The 21,455-nt window shown below is 31.0% G+C and overlaps 2 protein-coding genes and 1 long non-coding RNA gene across 8 annotated transcripts; 2 read left to right on the plus strand and 1 right to left on the minus strand.

Annotated features, from left to right (window-relative positions):
- The first annotated feature begins 4,818 nt into the window (after nucleotides 1–4,818).
- Nucleotides 4,819–11,022, plus strand: LOC124827627 (homeobox protein SBH1). Of its 6 annotated transcripts, none has more exons than XM_047300725.2 (6): nucleotides 4,826–4,987; nucleotides 5,093–5,150; nucleotides 5,927–6,146; nucleotides 6,539–6,788; nucleotides 10,297–10,538; nucleotides 10,626–11,022. In XM_047300725.2, exons 2-6 carry the CDS (start codon nucleotides 5,095–5,097, stop codon nucleotides 10,827–10,829), a joined length of 972 nt encoding a protein of 323 aa, XP_047156681.1. In that variant the 5' UTR covers nucleotides 4,826–4,987; nucleotides 5,093–5,094; the 3' UTR covers nucleotides 10,830–11,022. The 6 variants fall into 6 exon arrangements, with proteins under 6 accessions (XP_047156677.1, XP_047156678.1, XP_047156680.1 ...); XM_047300726.2 differs by having other exon boundaries at nucleotides 4,867–4,976; XM_047300722.2 differs by having other exon boundaries at nucleotides 4,820–4,987; nucleotides 5,093–6,146.
- Nucleotides 11,023–12,956: 1,934 nt separating this feature from the next.
- DECOY (decoy) lies at nucleotides 12,957–16,544 on the plus strand. The gene is made up of 7 exons (XM_088115366.1): nucleotides 12,957–13,118; nucleotides 14,037–14,183; nucleotides 14,609–14,674; nucleotides 14,985–15,059; nucleotides 15,698–15,827; nucleotides 15,913–16,038; nucleotides 16,273–16,544. Exons 2-7 carry the CDS (start codon nucleotides 14,038–14,040, stop codon nucleotides 16,414–16,416), a joined length of 687 nt encoding a protein of 228 aa, XP_087971492.1. The 5' UTR covers nucleotides 12,957–13,118; nucleotide 14,037; the 3' UTR covers nucleotides 16,417–16,544.
- Nucleotides 16,545–16,851: 307 nt separating this feature from the next.
- LOC148198814 (uncharacterized) lies at nucleotides 16,852–19,867 on the minus strand. The gene is made up of 2 exons (XR_015779795.1): nucleotides 18,972–19,867; nucleotides 16,852–17,063 (listed from the first exon to the last, which is right to left on the minus strand). It is a non-coding gene; the product is annotated as an uncharacterized LOC148198814 (long non-coding RNA).
- Nucleotides 19,868–21,455: the final 1,588 nt, after the last annotated feature.

Here is a 21,455-nt window from a genome sequence, read left to right on the forward strand (position 1 = left end):
GTATTCACAGTTGTATTGAACAACTTTTTATCCTGTGTAACATACGGGTTAAAATAAATGTATCCTAATGGATGTAAATATTATCATAGAATTCATAACTATATATGGATAGGAACAAAATTGAGTAAAATTGATAAATGTAAATATTAACTTATTTATATATATATTCAAATTGAGAGATGGGTTAAATTTAGGTCAATTAAGTTAGGCAAGACTTACGTTGGTTAATTCAACGTAAATATGTGTTAGACTGAGTTAACATGAATTTATATCTGGTTAAGTCATGATGAATCCATGTAAGAATGAGATAGGTGTATGTCTAGGTTGCTCAAAATATATATTAGGTTGAGTTAGGTAAAATTCAAATCAAATCAAACGATATGAGTCAAAGTTAAAGAAAGTAAAGTGACACCCAAGTTAAATTGAGCTAAATTAGTTCAAATTGAGTTGAGTCAACATGTGTCCGTGTAAGTTTAATTATAATAATATGATATTGAGTCAAATATATGTTAAATTATGAAAACTTAAATCCATGTTAGATTAAATTAGTTTAGATTTAAATGAAACCAAATAATTTAAGCTCGTATATAAGAGAAAATATACCCAACTCATATCATATTAGACCAAATCAACACAAGTTAAATTAAAGCAAAATTAAATTATTTTGATAAAAATAGTTTAATATGTTTCATATTTCCTATAATATAAAAAATAAACAACTAGATTTGTCAAAAAAATTTAAATATTCTAAAATATTGACTTTGTAAAAAAAGAAAAAAAAACTCAGAAGGAACCGATACCTACACATTACACGGTCCCTACTAGCACAAAAGTAATGAAAAGAATGAAAGTTACATGAATTTAATGAAGGTAACGTTCAACATTAACATGCAATGTAAGAAGTCAAAAAATTCGAAAGGCAATGATTTGACTATGCAAAGAACCAAAGTAGCTCAACGACCATAAAATAGAAGGCGTATAAGAGAAAGTAAATAAAGAAAAGAGAGAAATAAAACAAATGATAAAAAAATTGTCCATGCTTGGTGCAGGAACAAATAGAATCTATTAAAATTTGAACAGAAAGGTATATATAAAAGAAAAAATCTTAAGAATATTTAGATTTATTATATGCCTTAACTTGATAACTTTTACCATCTAATTTAAAATTATATATACTGTCTTCGTATATAAAAACTCTTCAAAAGAAAATGAAGTAGAAAAATGTAAGAATGGAGGCGGCTACGATTAACAGAGAATTGGAACATTTAGATTTTATGAGAACTTTGTACCGTTGATGAATCTGACCACAATTGTGATGCTCTATTACGCTGCTAGGCATTACTATTTACATAAACTTCTTACTGGAAGAAAGTTGGTTTCAAAGCATCAGAATTTGACTAAGCTTGCAAGTTGCAGAAATGCATCTCGGTCTAAAACATGCTTCATTTAATATGTGCTGATGTCATTGAAATCCAATGTCTTAAATCAATTTTTAAGAAAAATCGTCAGAATAAGTGAACTATTTTTATATATTTTACACCTCTTTACTTTATAAATCCATGGTGATATGTACTGCGTTTCAATGACCAAAACTCATCAAACATTTATTTATTTATTCTTTTAGCTTTTTATATAAAACATTCATATGAATGAAGTACTGAAATATATATTTTGTAACTTTCACTCTGATTTATTATTCTGTATATATGGTTTATACTCTAATCTTTTAGACTATTCAACAAACCAAGTGCTGAAATAGTAAACCGGTCTATTTTTTAGCACATATTTGTGTTTTTTTTTTCTAGTTAATTTGACTTTAATTTTCTTTTGAAATTGATATGGAAGTAGGAGTTTAAGTTATTTTTAGAAATATAGGCTGAAGTAATATTTGTAAGCACAATTTTAATAAAGTTTAATTTACACCAAAATGGTGTTTAAAAACATGATTGTATTTTTTTATTTGACAGTGTTAATTTTTTTATTAAGGCTGAGTATTATATAGAACTGATTTTATTTATTGAAATTAAAAATGTAAAAAACACCTTTTAGTCAGCTTCAAGTAATAATAAATTAAGGAAAAACATCTCAATGTGGCTAGATAATATCACCACGAGACAATTCTTAAAAACAAATTTCAGAAAAAAAAAATAAGGATTAGTTTAAATATTAATTTATAAATTAAAAATTATTAATATAAGTCTTTATTATAAATATACAATTATAATTAATTTATGAATTAGATTTTAAATTGACTTTTAACTATTAAAGTTTTTGTTATCAAATAATTAATGTTTAAATTGTTCTCTAACTTTAATTTCTTTTAACATTTTATTTATACATATTCAATAATATCTTTCCCATCTTCAATTTTTTTTTTTTCAAGTTGGCGGTGTACTTTTCCTTTAATTTTTTAATGTTTCAGTTAAACTCAATTTATATTATCATTTTGAAAAGGAACGTAGAAGTTAAATTGTAAGGAGAACTTTTCGGTATAAATTAAAGGTTTAATGTCTCAATAGGTCCCTGTTTTTGTTCAGAATTTGAAATAGGTCCCTTTATTTTTTGGCGTCTCAATTGGGTCCTTATTTTTGTTAATTTGATGCAAATAAATCCTTTCCGTCAATTTCATCAAACGACGTTAATGAATGTGTGACGTGGCCTGAGGACAGTATTGACACGTGTAAGGCCACGTCACACATTCATTAATGCCGTTTGATGAAATTGACGGAAAGGATTTATTTGCATCAAATTAACAGAAATAAGGACCCAATTGAGACGCTAAAAAAATAAAGGAACCTATTTCAAATTATGAACAAAAATAGGGACCTATTGAGACATTAAACCTAAATTAAATTACACGACTTTAATAGAAAATATAAAAAGCAAAGTTATTTATGGAAAGAAGTTTTTTATTTTCAAACCTAAATACTAAACAAAATTATAATATATATATATATATATATATATATATATATATTTGATTTTTTATTCTCATTATTATTTTTAACTTGTGTATGATCATACATATTTCTGAATGAAATATTAATTAACTATTTTTTGTCAAAAAAAAATATTTTTTTTATCAATAAAGACAAAGAAAACACAATGTTATAGTATATTTAATGTCAAAAAGATAAATAATTTATTTTTTCCAATATTAAATATTTAAAAATAAATAATAATTATATTAATATAAAATAAAAATATAAAATAATAATTAAGTAAATTTTACCTTTAAAATAAATTAAAAAATAAATGACTAAAGAAAAATTAATATAACATTTGTTTATATTATCTAATAAATTAAGATTGCTTTAGTGACTTGAAATAAAAGTAAATACAAACAAAAAATAGCCAAACACGAAAATAATAAAAAATGTAAACATATTAATTTTTATTTAAATTTGTACATATCTTTACTTATTACAAAAGTTATTTATCAGAACAAACTTAAACCAGATAACGAAACCGTTTCATATAAAACTTTATATACAATAATTTCACTAGGCATTACAAATAGAAGAATATTATTTATCAATGGCGAAATAGGCTAAGATGGCTATTTAGAAACTAATATAACATTAGAAAAATATGCAAATTTAAGTTTAGGTAAAAATTAGAATACTCTATTGCTAATTTTTGGTAAGAAACAGTCAATATATAGATTATATACATTTCATGGATTTTTTTTCTGTCCTAATAACTTTCACTTTTTATGTGTTTTTTTTTATCAGAGGCTAAAAAAGAAATATGTGAAAAAATAAATGATATGGATTAATACATTTTAAAATGAAATAAATAATAATTGCAGAACACATTACATGCTGATTAAAAAAAAAGTAATTTAAACCTAGAAAAGATACAATTATTTCTAAGTGTGGCGAGTGGCTACAATAAGAATAAAGATGCAAAAATAGGTAGAGAGACAGATAAAAGTTCAGCGGAGCAGCCTGAAGTGGTCATTCATTCATGGCGCGATCGACTGTGGAGATTCCTCGACCTACCACACCCTCTACAGTACACTATCTCCCTGCAAATTGCATTTCAATTTCTGATATCATTATGCAGAATGCAGAATAGTAGTATCAGAAGAACTTCCAAGAACTACGACTACCTTCACAAATGTACCAACAGTTACATACGCGTATTATACACCACCTGATATAAGTTATTATATTTGAAACAAAAGAGTTATTTGTTGCTAAGGTTACATGTTCAGTCTTTATTTATTTCAAACAAAGGAAATGAAGTGTCATATATGTACTTGTTAACAATAAATGAGGTGTGCTAAAGCGAAGAAAAACGAAGAGTAAAACCGGGAGAGGGAGACAATGGGAAGCGACAATGTGTACGTAACCTGATGGAGGTGCTTTCACTACGGTATTTTACGGGAAGTGATGCTACTCTAGGCCTTTATTATGGACCGAAGGATGGGATGGGATATAGAGAAAACCTATTGTGCTGGAAATGGAGAAAAAGAGATTGAAAGGAAGAGACATTCGGACTGTCCCACAAACTTTGCCAGCTTTATTTACCTAGTCACAGACGCGCTTTTTCTGTGCTAAATTATTATTAGTTTCTATCGTATTTGTAGATCATATATGCTACCACACCAACCACAGTGTATTCATTCATGTTTAGCTCCGCACATGCAAGAATTTATGATAAAAGTATTCTTGATTAACGCTGATCTTTAGAGACATAAAACTTCTATTTTGGAGCTAAAACAGAATGAACCAAATCAAGCAAAGATGTTAAATCTCTAATGTTGTGATAAATATGGTTTAGTACTTGTGGGACTAGAGAATTTTTTAATCACTGTGGTGAGAAGAGGACAAAGGGAGTGAGAATATTAAATGAGTGGAGGGATTGCCATCAAACTATGAAGAGAGAGAGAGAGAGAGAAGGGGGGAAGGGTTGATTCCGTGCCCCATAAACATAAACCTATCCATCTATCCATCTCTTCTCCATTCATGGTCAGTAGTAGGTAACTTGTTTTCTCTTCCTCGATTTGATCGTTCCTTTCTCTCCTAAACAAACTAAAAACTTGGTTGGGCTCTCTATCTCTCTCTTCTGTTTTGTTTTATGCCAGGAATGGCAGCGTATCAGTGGCAGTGCAGGAAAAGAGAGGGAGAGCTTTCATTGGGAAGGTAAAAACCTTTGTTTGTAGCAGTGCCTTATACGAACCCTCTCCCCTTCTCTTCTTCGCTAACTCATCGTTCTCTCAGTGTGCCCCGCGTGCGCTCTGCTGTGTCTTCTCACTCACAAGTGTAACCGTGTAACCACTAGAATCAGAGAGAGTGCGTGTGAGAAAATGATTTCATTCATTAATGCTGGAAAGAAAGATTAACATTTAACACCCATTTTCCAAAGGAAAACTCTGTGCAGGCTTTGCCAGAAAAGTCAAGTGGGAAAACCTCTATACTACTTACTTCATGTAACTGACTTTAGCCACCACTACCACTATTTAGGATTTTCTGTAAAAAGCCTGATACTTTTACCATAAAACCCGGGAGAGCTCTGAAAGACAAACATCTTCGGACTTCATAAAATAGAGAGAGAACGAGAGAAGAGAGTGCGTTTGTTTTAGTTATATGTCGTAAGGTTAGCTAGCAAGTAGTGAGTGAACAACTGTAGTGAACCACAGAAGTTGGTTGGCAAAAAGGATGAGACAGTGAGTGAGTGAATGAATGTGTGTGTTGTTGACAAGTGAGTGAATGTGCAAGCAAGCCATGGAGGGTAGTAGTAGTTCTAATGGCACTTCTTATTTGTTGGCTTTTGGAGAAAACAGTGGTGGGCTATGCCCAATGACGATGATGCCTTTGGTGACTTCCCATCATGCTGGTCATCATCCAATAAATCCTAATCCTAGTAATAATACCAATAATAATGCAAACACAAACTGTCTCTTCATTCCCAACTGCAGTAACAGTGGAACTCCTTCTATCATGCTCGACAATAACCACAACAACAACGATGATAACAACACTGGGGTAGGGTACTATTTCATGGAGAGTGGCCATCCCAACCACCGCAGCAACAACAATGGAAGCTCCTCCTCCTCCTCCTCTTCTGCTGTCAAGGCTAAGATCATGGCCCATCCTCACTATCACCGTCTCTTGGCAGCTTACGTCAATTGTCAGAAGGTGAGAAAAGAAGAAAAAGCTTGCTTTTAACTTGTTGAGTCTTGTGTGATGTATGTGTTCACCTCAAACACCCCCTCCTTGTGTAAAAAAGGTAGACAGATTTTGTGGTTGAAAACGATCGATGCTTAATTAATTACTTTCTGCACACAATTTCGGATCTGAGTTGTGTGGCATGTGTACTGCGAATTGTGGACTTGTATTTTTGTTTCTTTCTATTAAAAACACTATGTTGATAAGTTATGTTCCATCGTAAGAAAGAGAATTGGCAAAGAAGTCAAAAAACCCTTTAAAGCAGAAGTGATAAAGACAGTTTACTTCATGGAAGTTATATCATGTGTTTTGTGGCACCTTCACATATTATACCATACATGGTTTTCACACGTTCTTTGCAGGTTGGAGCCCCGCCTGAAGTGGTGGCAAGGTTAGAGGAAGCCTGTGCTTCTACGGTGACAATGGCCGGAGATGCACCTGGATCGAGCTGCATAGGTGAGGATCCAGCTCTGGATCAGTTCATGGAAGCTTACTGCGAGATGCTGACCAAGTATGAGCAAGAACTCTCCAAACCCTTAAAAGAAGCCATGCTCTTCCTTCAAAGGGTTGAGTGTCAGCTCAAAAACCTAACAGTTTCTTCCTCCGACTTCGGTGATGACCCTCTTTCTCTCTCTATCTATGCTGTCTTCTGAAATTATTGTTCATATTTAATACGATGATCTATAAACGTTTAAGTGAAAAACTTGGATATAGCTCCTTCCGTGAGTAAGTATTGTTCTCCTGTCAGAATTGGGACTTATCCAACGATTTACATAAATTATCGAGATAAAGCTCTTATTCTAATTGAATTTTTTTTAAAAAACATTGGAAACTGTTCTTAAATAACAACTCCTGGAGTATATATCTACGTTGTCCGGTTGTTTCTAACGTTAATTGCGTAATATTTGATGTTTGAGTAATTTACTACCAATGCATGCCTGTGGTTTAAGGATGTGTGTTGTGAGGATTGAAAGGTGCCTAAAGTTGAAGAAGCACCACTTTTTCCTTATTCGCTCTCTTTGAACTATTGTATTTTGCTACCTAGTCTGTGTATTTGCGAGGGTTTCGAATACTGGCATCGGTGCCCTTGTTCAAAGCGTGGCTTTGTCTGTCAAAGTGTAGATGGTGCTGTGGTACATATCTGTATCGTCTTCTTGGTGTTAGTGCATTGATTAAACTGTTTTGGTATCTTGCTAATTCGTCATCTCGTGTGTGCTTGATATTGACATGTACACAGCTGTCTTTTTTGGAAATATAAGACTTTAGTTACATTCTTGTCATCTATTTCCCCATTTGATTTTTACCGGGATTCTCAGATTTGGCTGGTTTTGTTTCCTTTATGCGTTAAAGATTCTACTTGAAATGAATAGAATGATGAAATGGCCGAGGGAAGCTTGCTGGTAAAATTAGGTCTGGTATAACCTAGGGATTAGGGTTTCTTCTTGCCCTGGAGTGGTAATTTCTGGGTAGGAGGAAGTTGGCTATTTGTTCTCCTAGGAAATGTAATAAGCAGACCAAAAAGTGGCAGAAAAGACCAAAGTTCTTTGGGGATAAGTACAGAATTTTTAAATTGGAAGAGTGAATTTAAGCCGTAAATAGTATTACTGCTATATTTCTTGAAATTTTATCCACAACTAAAAAATAGAGGAAAGCTTCTATTCTTATTTACCACTATATCAATATATCACAGGCTTTTAGTGAAACTATGGGGTAGATACATTTGGAATATTAAATGCCATGATATTTATTTTTTTAGTTGTCCAGTTTTTTAAAAGTATTTTTCATTATTGGCTTTGTTCTTCTGTTTTATAATAATTAAAGATACTATTAATTACTTTTGTTTGTTATAGTCCTACTTTATAATCGATACATGTGTGTGTCTATATATGGTGTGTGTAATGATGTAAAAATGAGAAAGAGAATCCAAACTATTTCATTAAGACAATATAATTTATTACCTTTATTTCTGCATTTTTTTTTAAAAAAAGATAGTGGAGTATATTTTCAACTTTTTTTCTTTTTACTTTTCCTTTAACCATGAGGGTTAGCCGAACAGTTTATACATGAATAATTATAGTAATTGTATTTCTTATATTTGTATTTTATCGTAACCAAAGAAAAAAAAATGAACAGTAGGTGTGATCTGAGTTCTTCTCGTCGTTATGATTTTGGGGTATATATGGATCAATAAATGAATCTGCAAAATCATTTATTTCAGTGGATTCAAATTAGCATCGACTGGAAATAAGAGGAATTAGATAGAATGATAACTTCAAAGAGCTCTGTCGGTGAGATGTTTTCTGACCGTTGAGAATGGTGAGAACACATATACCTAAAAATTGAAATTGCAACCGATGGAAAAGATTTCAACTGTGGTCAGGAGAAAAACTGGACCGGGTGAAAGAGAAAATTAATTAAATGACAAACCTAACTAAATTTTGGGATAGCTGCCATTTAAACTTAGGCGTTGATGTATATTTTTAAGTACTAAACTAAGGCTAACTTAGTGACCTTTTGGTAGTTTATATATGGACTTAAGAGGGCTATTAAGGTTTTTTATAGAAGACCTAATCTAAAGTTATTGGGAAGTAAAGCATTGAAGTGGCTATTTACTTTATATTTTGTTATATTGAAAGGGTTTGAATGCAATTTTGCTTGATTCATTTTCGTTTTGCTTTCCACTCCCTTGTTTTTCTTCTATCCAAGCAATAAAAGATCTTTTACATTTTTTTGTTTTCTCTCTATCCAAATTCCTCCATATGATATTGCAATCCCATCTTTCACTTCACAGCATTAAAGGGTGTTTTGGGAGAGGGGTTAACATCATTGACGAGATACCACTTTATAATAACTTCCATTATTATTTATCAGGATAATAGTTACTCTCTTTCTGATTGATTGGTAGTAAGCTGAACTTTGGTCTTCCCTGTTTCCAATCCTGAATAAGTGAAATTGAACATGTCGAGGTGCCTTTGTTCATAGTTCGTATCAACTCTAAGCTCTTTCTTAAAAGGGTTTGGTTAGTCTTAAAGATTTCAATGTTTTGGATGGTTGGTGCTTAACAATAATGATAAGCCAACGTTCAACATAGATGGTAAATAGTCGAGTTTTCTAAATGTCATGAAAGTTTGTTTCTTGATGATGTGCAACTCGTTTTAGAACTGTTGGGTGCAAAAAAAAAGCAGTTGAAAATCAAAATATTGTTTTGTCTCGCCCTATTTGTTTCCTCAAACTGTTGTGTGCAATTTCAAAAGTTAGTCTATATGCATATTGCCTTTCCTGTGATTGCGTTTGCTTCCATATATAGGTACTAAACCTTCAGATGCATTTGTCATATTTGTTAACCATAGAGTTGTGGTAATGATTATTTTACATAGCTTAAACTGGAAATGGATATACATACTGTCATATCTACATATAATAATGCCGATTGTTCAATGAAATCTACATTTGAATTTAACAATCATCAATATTAGTCAAACTTTACTGCAATTATGCTGATGACTAAAAATGAAATGTGTAAAAGCTTTTTCATGTTTGCTGTTTATAATCACGAGTCATGATTAAGTTTAATGAGTCACTGTATTGTAGCTTAAAACTACAATGGAAGGTTTGCGAGTCGATAAAGTGGCCATTCATAAGTTACGTTGGAACAGTATATATACACGAGTACACTTTTTGGTCCATAACTTTGTCGGGCATAAAGAAAATGGAGCGTCCATTTTCTGAGTTTAAATGGATAGAATAATGTTTCAACTTGCCACCCGGCTCTTTATCCTATGCACCATTTGAAGTGCAAACTTTCAGTGGTGTGGATCAATTATTTCCTCATGATTGCAAGCTGCAGTTGTGGTTGTTCTTTTCTTTACATTCTCATTAAATGTTGTCATAATATATTTACTTTGTGATTCAATAAAGAGAAACCCATGTTTATTTTTCCTTGCTAAGGTATTGAGATTGTTAAATATATTGAAGTTATAATATTGACTTTAATCATTGAGATACTTGCCTTTAGAAAATAATGCAGTAACATGGTATAGTAGTATGTCTATATAGTTTGAAAATTGGTGGCCAATACAGAGGTTGGCATTGTTGAATTTTTGGTGATTGTTATGTGCAGGTTGTAATGAGGGTGGTGATAGGAATGGATCATCTGAAGAAGATGTTGATCTACAGAGCATGATAGATCCGCAGGCAGAGGACAGGGAATTAAAGGGTCAGCTTCTGCGGAAGTACAGTGGATACTTGGGCAGTCTGAAGCAGGAGTTCATGAAAAAGAGGAAAAAGGGAAAGCTACCTAAAGAAGCAAGGCAACAATTGCTTGAATGGTGGAGCAGACATTACAAATGGCCTTATCCATCCGTATGTTGTTGTTACAACCTTTCTAATGTATTCAACATAATAATATTATATATAGTATGTTTTGATATAAGGTTTATTCATTGACAGGAGTCACAGAAGCTGGCTCTTGCAGAGTCGACAGGTCTGGATCAGAAGCAAATCAACAACTGGTTTATTAATCAAAGGAAACGACACTGGAAGCCTTCGGAGGACATGCAGTTTGTGGTGATGGATCCAAGCCATCCACACTACTACGTCGACACTGTTATGGCCAATCCATTTCCCATGGATCTCTCCCATCCCATGCTCTAGCTACACATTTTCATAGACTGCTGTTCTCACTAAAACCTTACCATTATTATATTTATATTATTAATATTAATATGCTCGAAGCTCATGTAAGCATTCTAAGAAATCCTAGATTGCTATACTATTGTACCCTCGTGTGGACCATCTACTCAAACAATATTCACCATCTTATATAAATAAATCAAATTCCCTAAATTTCAAACTCTTGTTACTTCCCTTTTTCTTCTGTTCAGTGTCAAATGCAAATTGGAACATTGAATATTGTTTTTAGCTTTGTTAGTTTAGTATGTAATAAATATTTATGAAACTTAATAATAATCTATATATTAAAATTTGTAATTAAACGATGGACGAATAGTTCAAACATTTAGAAAAACTATTCAAGGATACTTTAAGTTTTATATTGAATAGAAATAAAAAATAAAACATTATATAAGAAAGAAAGATTTATAAATTTGTATTAAGATTTAAGATTTTAAGTTGAGAGAATGTTAATTTTTTATATGATTGAGTTCAAGTTTAATAGATGTTGTGTTTTCTTAAGTAAATTTCTTTTCTTAATAAACCTATTAGTAAGTTAGAATCTATTTCAAATTATATTAAAAAAGAATTGAAAATTTGTTTTCGATACTTTTAACCTTTGGTGTAGAGTAATTCCCCTTCGCTCAAAGTGTTTTAATAATTTTGGTTCAACTTTTCCCTTATGATATATTTACACTATCCTAAAGGCACGATGCAAGATTCAAGATTATAATCCTATATCTCTGATATAATATAATATCACGTAATTGTGTATATGTTCACAGAAATCTTTTAATAATGTGTTTTCCAGTCTTAATAAACTTATTTTATGTCATTACTGAATTTACTTTAAACTTTTTTATTCAATGTTGGGTCAATTTTACACGCGCATAATTTGTTTAGAAAATGGATAAATTGACCAACAAAAAGAAATGTTTTGGGTTGTGATGATTTTAAAAACTATAATCTTGACATCATTATGGTACTAAATATAAAGGATAAATTAATAAAGAAATCTTACGTTGTATATAAAATGAACAAATGAGATGCATAAAAATATATTAAAATGATAAAAAAAATTCTTATTATTGATAGCTTATAACGTACCATACCTATGATGAGCAAGTAAGAAAAAAAATAATAAAAAAAGATTTATTTTTAAAAATACTAATAGTCAAATTTTAGATGCAAACAATAAAAGGATTTAATAATGTATATATATATATATATATATATATATATATATGTTGATTATTCAGGATCTGTCCTTAACTCATACAAATTATTTTATCATGAATAATTGTAAATTAATTTTGAGTGTTCCCAAAGTGAATCAATAGAGATAATTAGGAAGAACAACAAAAGTTGTTCTGCCCGTAAAACCCGAAAGTATAGTACAGTGAATGGATTGACCCATACTATTCACAGTCCCGGTTTTCTCTTAGCACCCTCGGGTGTTCTTTTTTAAAAGTTTATATATGGAAACTAGTTTCTGTAATTTAGGTGGTTTTATATGTATCTATCTATAGAGTATTTTAATACAATTTATGAGCTGCCTATTTTGTTAATTACAATTCATGTTAATGGATTTAATTAAATTTTAAATGTTCTTTTTATCTATTAAACTTTTATAGTTTCGTTAATTTATTTTAAACAACTTATGCTTTGATGAATGAAATATGGAACAAAATTAAGCATAACAAAATCCTAGCAGAGTCTCCGTGAAAGGAAAAACAAGTTCGGATTTGAATTTAAAAGAAATGGTTCTAAAATTATAGTATTTATTTTCATTTCATTGTCATTTTCTGGATAGAGAAAGCTATTAAGTTCACATTATTTTTATAATTTTAATTTATGTACACAATTTTGAATAAAATATATGTTAAATTATTAATTATGCTCTAATTGAAAAAAATATAATACAATGAAATATTTAACTTATATATATATATATGACTAAAATTTGTAAGAATGCATTATTTAAAAATTGGTAGTGAAGAAAGAAAAGAAGAGAGTGAATTTCTATATAGGAGAATACCTGTGTATGTTTGTGTGCTTTGCAGAAGGAGTGTATAATATATAGAATATAAAGTAGTTTCAAACGGCATCGTTTTGACCTTGGTGTTTATGCCTTGGGTCTCTCACGCTTCCCCCACATTCAAAACCCTTCTTTTCTTCCCTTCACTAATACCCTTTGCTGCAACAGCTATCTCGTATATTGTACCGAATGGAATGATATTGCGGGCTGTACGCTTCCGTTCTTTCGTTAACGTAAGAAAACTCTTTTCTTGTTCTTTTGGGGGACCTCATTGATTGATTGGGCATTGCCATTTCTTTCTGTATTCTCTGCTTTCTGTTCCCTTTCTATAGATTATAGATTCTGATCCAAAGGAAACCCCCAATGCCATCAGAAAAGTGATACGGCGTTGCATCAAATTCATGAAAACATTAATTTTGAATTTGTGTGAGTTTGGGGCACTTAAGTTATCAGCTGCCTACTTAGATTACTTGTTTCTTATATGTTTTTATCTGCGTATGTGAAGAGAATTTCAAGCTCGTGGTGTTACTTGTCAGTAGTAGTCTTTGGTGAAACTTTGCTTTGAAACTTCAGCACTGATATTAGATATTAGAAGCTGTTGGTGCCTGGTGATGTGATTTTTTCAAAATCATGAACTGTATGTCACTTATTTTTTTCTAGAACAGAAGCACTTGACTGCATTGATGATTAAACTATAAATCCTTCTATAGGACCTTACCTCTAACCACCCAAAAAGGGGCAGGAACATCTATAGAATATCTGACACTTAAACTAATTCAGGTGTACGTTAAGATGAAGATTAGAACCTTGGGCAATTGGATTTTATTGATTTAATTATGACTATTGTAGGTGTATTGACTCTTTAGTGTTATTACACATCAAGCCTTTGCTTAAATGATGTATTCTGTCAAATCTTAGAAAAATAGCATTATTGTGCACTTGTATAAAATTGATCTTCAAAAATTTTTGCGTACAAAATTGGGGAAGAAATCATGACAGCAATAATAATTAAATTGAATATAGAAAATATTTTTTCTAATAAACTGAGCATTTGTATTTCTGCTGAAGAGAGTGTAATCCTCTCCCGCACAGATTATATATTTATTTCTCTTGCTTCTTTTTCTGCATCTGATGGTTCTGCATACATCCAGGATGAAGATGTCATTGGTTCGACCTCTCTTGACAAGGCGAGGATTCAGCACAAGCTCTGAGAACCTTGTTGCTTCTGTGCTCTTTGAGAGACTGCCAGTGGTCATCCCCAAAATTGACCCTGTAGTTTACGCATTTCAAGAATTCTCGTGAGTTTCTCTCTGCTTGAATAAAAAGTATATCTAGGAAAGATAAAATGAATTGGGTAATTTTAGCTTCATTGAGTCTTGGATTTGTAGTCATAGAAGGTATTAGTTCATTTTTCAAGGAAAAAGATGTGATTCTGCTGGAGGACTGTAGAATAGGAAGGGATGTCATGTGAACATGGATTGTTGAACGCTCCTTTTATGAATTTGGTGATTTGGAAACTAGGTGCACGGTGATATTTAGATAAATTTTAGTGATGAATATCCTATTTTCCACCTCCTCGAATTTTCAAAAGAGAACATATGGAAAATGAAAACCTTGTATTCTGGTGAATTTTTAGTTGTCGTTTGATTAATCTACATGAAGAACCTGTTTTGGCAGTGACTATTGTACTAAATGTATTTTTTTATGGGGTTTAAACTGTTAGGTTTCGGTGGCGACAACAATATCAACGCAGATATCCTGATGAATTTCTAGACAAATCTGATGCAAGGTATAAGTACTCAATGCTATGTCTATAGTTTGAATATTCTGGTATTTACGTAAGCCTTATAATGACTTCATTTGGTTATATAGTTTGATTTGATCTTTTGCCAAACCTATAAAGTTAATGCCGCCTTTTAGATTATTTTACTTGGTTCGCCAAATTTAACTTAGTGGCTTAGAGTATGATGCAATGACAAATGTTTCATATTCTTTTTGCCTCCTTCTCAATGTGTTGATATGCTTAAGATTTATCATAGCTGGCAATACAGATAGTTTCTTCTTTTCATTTGTTCTCATGAAAACTATGTTACTTCCAGGGGAAAAGGTGATTATCAGATTGACTATGTGCCAGCACCAAGATTCACCGAAGCTGACAAAAACAATGACAAAAGGTACATACCAATATGAATACACTTTTACCATAAGAAAATGCTTTATTTAAATTTCACTAATATATGAAGGAAGACGAATGCTATAAAAGAAAAGCCATCATCTCAGTACGTGTGATTCTCCAATGGAGTATTGGTTTTTTCTTAATCTCATCTTCCTTGGGAGTGGACCAATGTCTATTTTCTGTAGCATGTTGTTTAGTTACGGATAATAGTTAGCAAGGGTTATTCAGAATTTAAATTCCATTTTTATTCCCTTGCCTGCTTTAGTGGCGAGGGAATGAATTTTGCTTTGATAAATTGTTGTTTTTATAATGTAGAGCAAACTTGCCATTTGTATATTCTCATACTCGTCTTTCGTCTTTATGAATATGAAAGTTATCATAGATTTGTATACCAGGTCTTATTTGTTCAAACTAAATACACTTATGCTAGGGCAAGGACCAATCCTCATTCTGTGTCTTAGGTAACATAGTCAAAACTAAATATAATTTCAATGCTGAGAAGACAGAGAGACACTACCTACATTTATCTATATTTATCCCTTTTATTTTTCATTATTTTAAACAAATGAATTTGCTTTCAGACATCATTTTTTAATGACTGCTCATTCTTTTACTTGTTACTACTTGTCTAATTAGGTCATTACAACGAGCTCTTGATAGAAGACTCTACCTTCTCGTCTATGGTAATGCACATGGGACTCCTAGTGGAAAGCCTGAGTGGCATTTTCCTGAGAAAGTTTATGACTCTGAGGATACCATGCGCAAGGTGAACCTTGGCATATATTGCTTTTCTTTTATTTTTCTGTAATTTTTCCCTATCAACTTTTTTTTTTTTTTTTTTTATTTTGCAGTGTGCAGAGTCTGCATTGGAATCAATCATAGGAGATCTTTCTAATACATATTTTGTTGGAAACGCTCCAATGGGCCATATGGTTGTTCAGCCTACAGAAGATCAGTCTGGATCCACATCTTATAAGGTTAATATATAGGAAATTTGTTATACTTCTGGTTTACTTATTGAAGCTTCAGTTTTTTATAATATTCTTATTTATATCAATATATGTTGGCACTTTATTTATTGAAGTGCTTAGGACTTTAACTTGTTTGGTTGTCACATGATTCCAAAACTAGCCTTTCCAGTGCTTCTTTTATCTCAATGTAAAAGTTGATTTATTTGCTTATACTTTCTCTTTATTGAAATCTTCTGCCAGAGATTCTTCTTCAAGTCTCAAGTAATCGCTAAAAACAAGTTCAACATTGCGAAGTGTGAGGATTTTGCCTGGGTGACAAAGGATGAATTGATGGAGTATTTTCCTGAGCATGCTGAATTTTTTAACAAAATGATCATTAGCTGATGATAATGGAGGACATTTGTTTTGTTGAAACAATTGCAAATTATCACTGAATGATAGTGAATGACCTTGAAAAAACATCAAACTACCATAATGTTTCAGGGCACGTCTCGATTTAATGCTTTGATATCTATCCTTCCAGTTCACCAACAAATCTTGTTTTTAAATTTCAATTTAAGTTGTTTTTTTTTTTTTTTGCGTTCCTTAGATTCTCTTCTCATCTCCTTGCTCCCGAACAGCAGTTATATTTTGCTAATTATTTTTATTTGACAACTTTTGTGAAAGAAAACGGTATTATCTACTAAAAGCTTAAAAATATTTAATATATATTTAATTATTTAAATATTTTTTAAGTTGTTATTGTAACACCCCGATTTAGGCGTTACAATTTATTTTCCACAAAATACATATGTAATTTTTTTTTTTAACAAATTTCAGCACCCATAAAATATTAAGTTCTTTATTACAGCACAAGTCTTCTAAAAATAAAAGTCCACACAGTTCATAAACTTCTGAAATTTAAAATTTCACACAATTCGGAAATTCAAACATAGATCTATTTTAGAAATTCCCCATGTCTCCTTTTCCCCGCAGATCTCTCATCTTCTAAGCATTTTCAGAACCATCTGCTAATTCATCTGAAATAGTTTCTGCTCCCGTATAATATCACACATTATACGATCATTGCATTCACATACACAAACAATAGGGTGAGCTAACCAATTCAAGAAATATACATCATCCACAATCTTACTAACATCACAAGTGTGGCAATCAGTCAAATACATGCATCTCAAACATACTCAAAAACCAACTATTACACTGATACTTTATAATATTTCTCCAGTCAAAATCATCAGTCGATTCACTAGAGTCAATACAACATATTATTAATCTGCCTACTTACCAAAGCACAGCAGTCAACAATCCTTCTGTCTACTTACCAAAGTAGTATAACCATGATATACTGATTACTTACCAAAGTAATCTAACAAGGTGATCTACTTACCAAAGTAGTATAACCATGTGATACTGACTACTTACCAAAGTAATCTAACGAGGTGATCTACTTACCAAAGTAGTATAACAAGGTGATATTGTCTACTTACCAAAGTAGCACAATAATGTAATATTATCTACTTACCAAAGTAGCATAGCGTGGAACACTCCGCCTACTTACCAAAGCAGTGCGGTTTATGTCAAATTCACCTCTCATTTTCCCACCTACTTACCAAAGTAGTGTCCGACTTCAAACCTCTCCTCTCCCGACTTACCAAAGTCGTAGGAAAATAAATAAAATTTCAGATTTACAATTATGGCAATAATGCCTATACCACCCATCCAAATTTACCATCAACTTATTTACAATTCATGATTTAACTCAAATAATTATTACAACTTAGAATATTCAATATAATTTAATTTTCTAATATAGAATATATTATATTACTCATCCTCCAATCTCCAAAATACAACTACACATACAATTTAAGAATATAATTATCCAAGTTTTTACCCAATACAAATAAATTTACTATTTCGTGAAAATATTACTCTTCACTCATATCATTAATTACAGATCTGAACCAATCAAACTAATAAACAACATGTTTAACTCATATGGTAAAATTTTCAGTCCAATCCAACGGTTAATGAGGCGGAAATCATAATTTATGTATAAATGATCCAAAAACATAAATTAAGCAATATTAAGATCCCTGAGAAGATACGAAATTAATATCTATAAATCTGTATCTCCGATTTAAAATCGGAACGGTCCAAGTATGACACTATCGTTTAGAAACAACATATTAAAATTTCAGGGTAATCCAACGGTTAACTAAGTAGATATGGAGGTTTTACCGAGGTAACTCAGAGACAGAAACTTAAGTGGTTCTCGGTTAAACTCAAAATGCGGAATGAATTCCTCTAAGCACAGACATCTAATTCCAAATCTGAACGGTCAAGATCACTTAATATGTCTTATGAACTACATACTAAAGTTTGGGCTCAATCTAACGGTAGATGAAATATATACAAAATTGGTACCATGATAGCTTAAGAACAGCAATACAGTGTTCATCCGATTGTTTCACACTTTCGAAATTTCTTTCTCTAAACATAGACCTTGAATTACAAATCCGATCGGTCAAATTGTATTAATATGTCCTAAGAATCATATATCAAATTTTGAGGTTGATCTAACGGTTAAATAGGTCAAAATCTATATTTTTACCGAGACAACTTAGTAACAGAACTACAGGGTAACTAATTTACTCAAAATTGCAGTATTTATTTCTCCAAGTACAGACTTTTATTTTCAAATCCGAACGGTCAAAGTTTAGTAATAGGTCTTGGGATTCACATACTAATATTTTAGCTAAATCCAACGGTGAAAACAATTAATAGAAATTTTTCACCACAGTAACTCGAAAATAAGAAATTATAATCATGAAACCCAAATTTTTCACAAGTCAATAGATAACTACCATTACCAAATTTTAACACATTCATACTCATATTCATGATCATAATCAAGAAAGGATTAGCTCCCCTACCTCTTCTCCTTGCAAGAAATTCTTCACTCTTGATACCTCTAGACCACCACCTTTGCTTGTTTTCACTTTCAATTTCAAGGAAAATTCTAACTTAAATCTCTCTTCTTCCAAGAGAGCAATTCTTCTCCTCCTTGCTAGACCAAGTCAGTCTCCACACTTAGAACACTTAGGATTTTCGTTCACCTCCCACCAAGGACCTCTCTACTCTCCCCCAAAACTCCAAATCTGATTTGGAATTAAAGAAGATGCCTTAGACAACAAAGGACCTATGCACTTGGTACTTAGCAATAATAAACAACCAATGAACCATCCTAAACCATTTTTTTTTCAGCCCTAAAACATGGTAGGAAAGTCTCCAAAGGTTCCAAAATGTTCTCCTAGTTCAGAACACAACCTACCCACTCCAAAAAAATCGCAACTTGTAAAAATGTACCTAAAATTAAGGTTGGACGCTAGCCCCTGGACAGCAACACTGTCACGTTTTCCCCAGCTCAGTTAGACACCTTCCCGAAGTCCAAAATATGCGTATGAGTAGTCAAATTGAAGCTCTTTGAGTCTAGTTTCCAATGAAACAAGAATCAACTCAATTGGAGTTCGGTAGAGAAAGTAATAAGCAAAACAGTCATCATAGGTCAAAACTGAACATACCTGAGCGTGATTAACGTTTCCGAGTTTTAATAATTTTACTGCAGCTAGCCCGGTAGTCCAAAAATTTATATTTATATGTCCAATTAAAGATATTTGAGTCTAGTTTTCAATAAAACAAGAATCAACTCAATTGATATTTTCTACAAAAAGTTATGATTAAAATAGTAAACCATGTCAAACCTGACAGCATTCCATTTTACATTATAACTTGAACTTTTTACAACTTGGTAAATTCTTGAGGTTCTAGGGTCTTACAGTTATTGTTCAATTAATATCTCTAATAAAATAAATTAAAATAATTAGTATATTTACGTGTTAAATTATTTGATTATAATTAATAATTGTAATTTAATTTAGAAGTGTTAATTGTTTAAATTTCTACACAGATAAAGATTTACATCTTAAGATAATATAATATAAAAAATTATTTTTTATTTTTTGTTTTAATTTTTAGTACTTTTTAAAAGATGGATGAGTTCATCCTCTCTTTGGTCCGATAATATAACTTTGATCCGCCAATTTAACAAATTATGGAGGACGGATGAGAGCAAATTGACAGATAAAAAACTTCAATCTGACCCATTAATTTTAGCATACTGGTTGTAGTACATTTTGACATTTCTAATTTTTAGAAATTTAATTCTTCATTTCACCGAATTCATTCATTTTTTTGTCTTATTGCTATTTAAGACAAACAGTACTTGAATTTCATATAAATGAAAAGGATAAAATAGAAAATGTTGTAAATATTTTATTAAGATCTAACATTTTTTTTCTTCAAAAATAACTTTAAGCTGTAGCACTTTTCAGTTGGTGAGATTATGTTCTTTCAAACATACTAGTGAGTTGTTACTTTTAGTATATTTTAGATTTTTTTCAAAAAAAATCTCAAAAATCTATTACTTATGCGAACTTTTGAAGATAAGGCGACTAGTTTAATAAATACAACAAATATACTTAAGTAGCAAACATATTTTTATGAACAAAAATCACTTCTATGAAAATGTTTTGAAATACTCTTGTTCTTTTTTCTTTTTTTTTTCTTTTAGAATTAGTGGTGCTTATTTGCTAGATATATTTATAACTTACAAGGACCTAATTTAGCAAATGCTTATGTAAGCTTTTTAAATTGTCATCTAATCACAACTTGCTATATATAATAATTTTATTAAAAAATTGAATTTCCATCCAATCACAACTTTGTTATATGTATAAGTTTATCACATTTTTAAATTATATCAATAATTACTTTTAATTAATAAATAAATAATATGAAAACTTTTACACTCGTCTAAATAAATCCGTCGTTTTGTTTGGTTGGGTATTTTTATCAGAAACTAACGTCTACCCAAGCGAGAATGGTTTTTATTTTCAAACTCAAATTAATATAATTATTTCAAGTTAATGTATTAATTTTTTTTGTTACATATTAAACTATTTCATAAGTTAGTATTTGAGCTTTAACATATCAAATAGTCTAAAAATCTTGAATGTGATCCTAAAATGTTTATTAATACATAAAAAAGATTTAATTCATTTACGTCAAAATAATTATATTTGTTTATTTTCAAAGTTTGAAAATCAAATTATATGCAAATTCAATTTTCTACCAAAGTTTAATGACTTAAAAACATATTTCTAATAGTAATAATAATACCTAAATAAATATTATTAACTGATTGGGTAATATAATTAATATTGGTGATGAATGTAATCACTGTCTTCTTTGTCGGAAACACTAGTTTTTCTGAAATGATCACAATACGGATAAAATTTTTCCATAAGGTTTCAAAATAGATAATAATTTATAACTGCGAGAAAAAATTCTGAACATTT

The sequence above is a fragment of the Vigna umbellata genome, chromosome 5, assembly GCF_029865625.1.
Source record: "Vigna umbellata cultivar VRB3 chromosome 5, Vumbellata_1.0, whole genome shotgun sequence".
Taxonomy (NCBI): Eukaryota; Viridiplantae; Streptophyta; class Magnoliopsida; order Fabales; family Fabaceae; genus Vigna; species Vigna umbellata.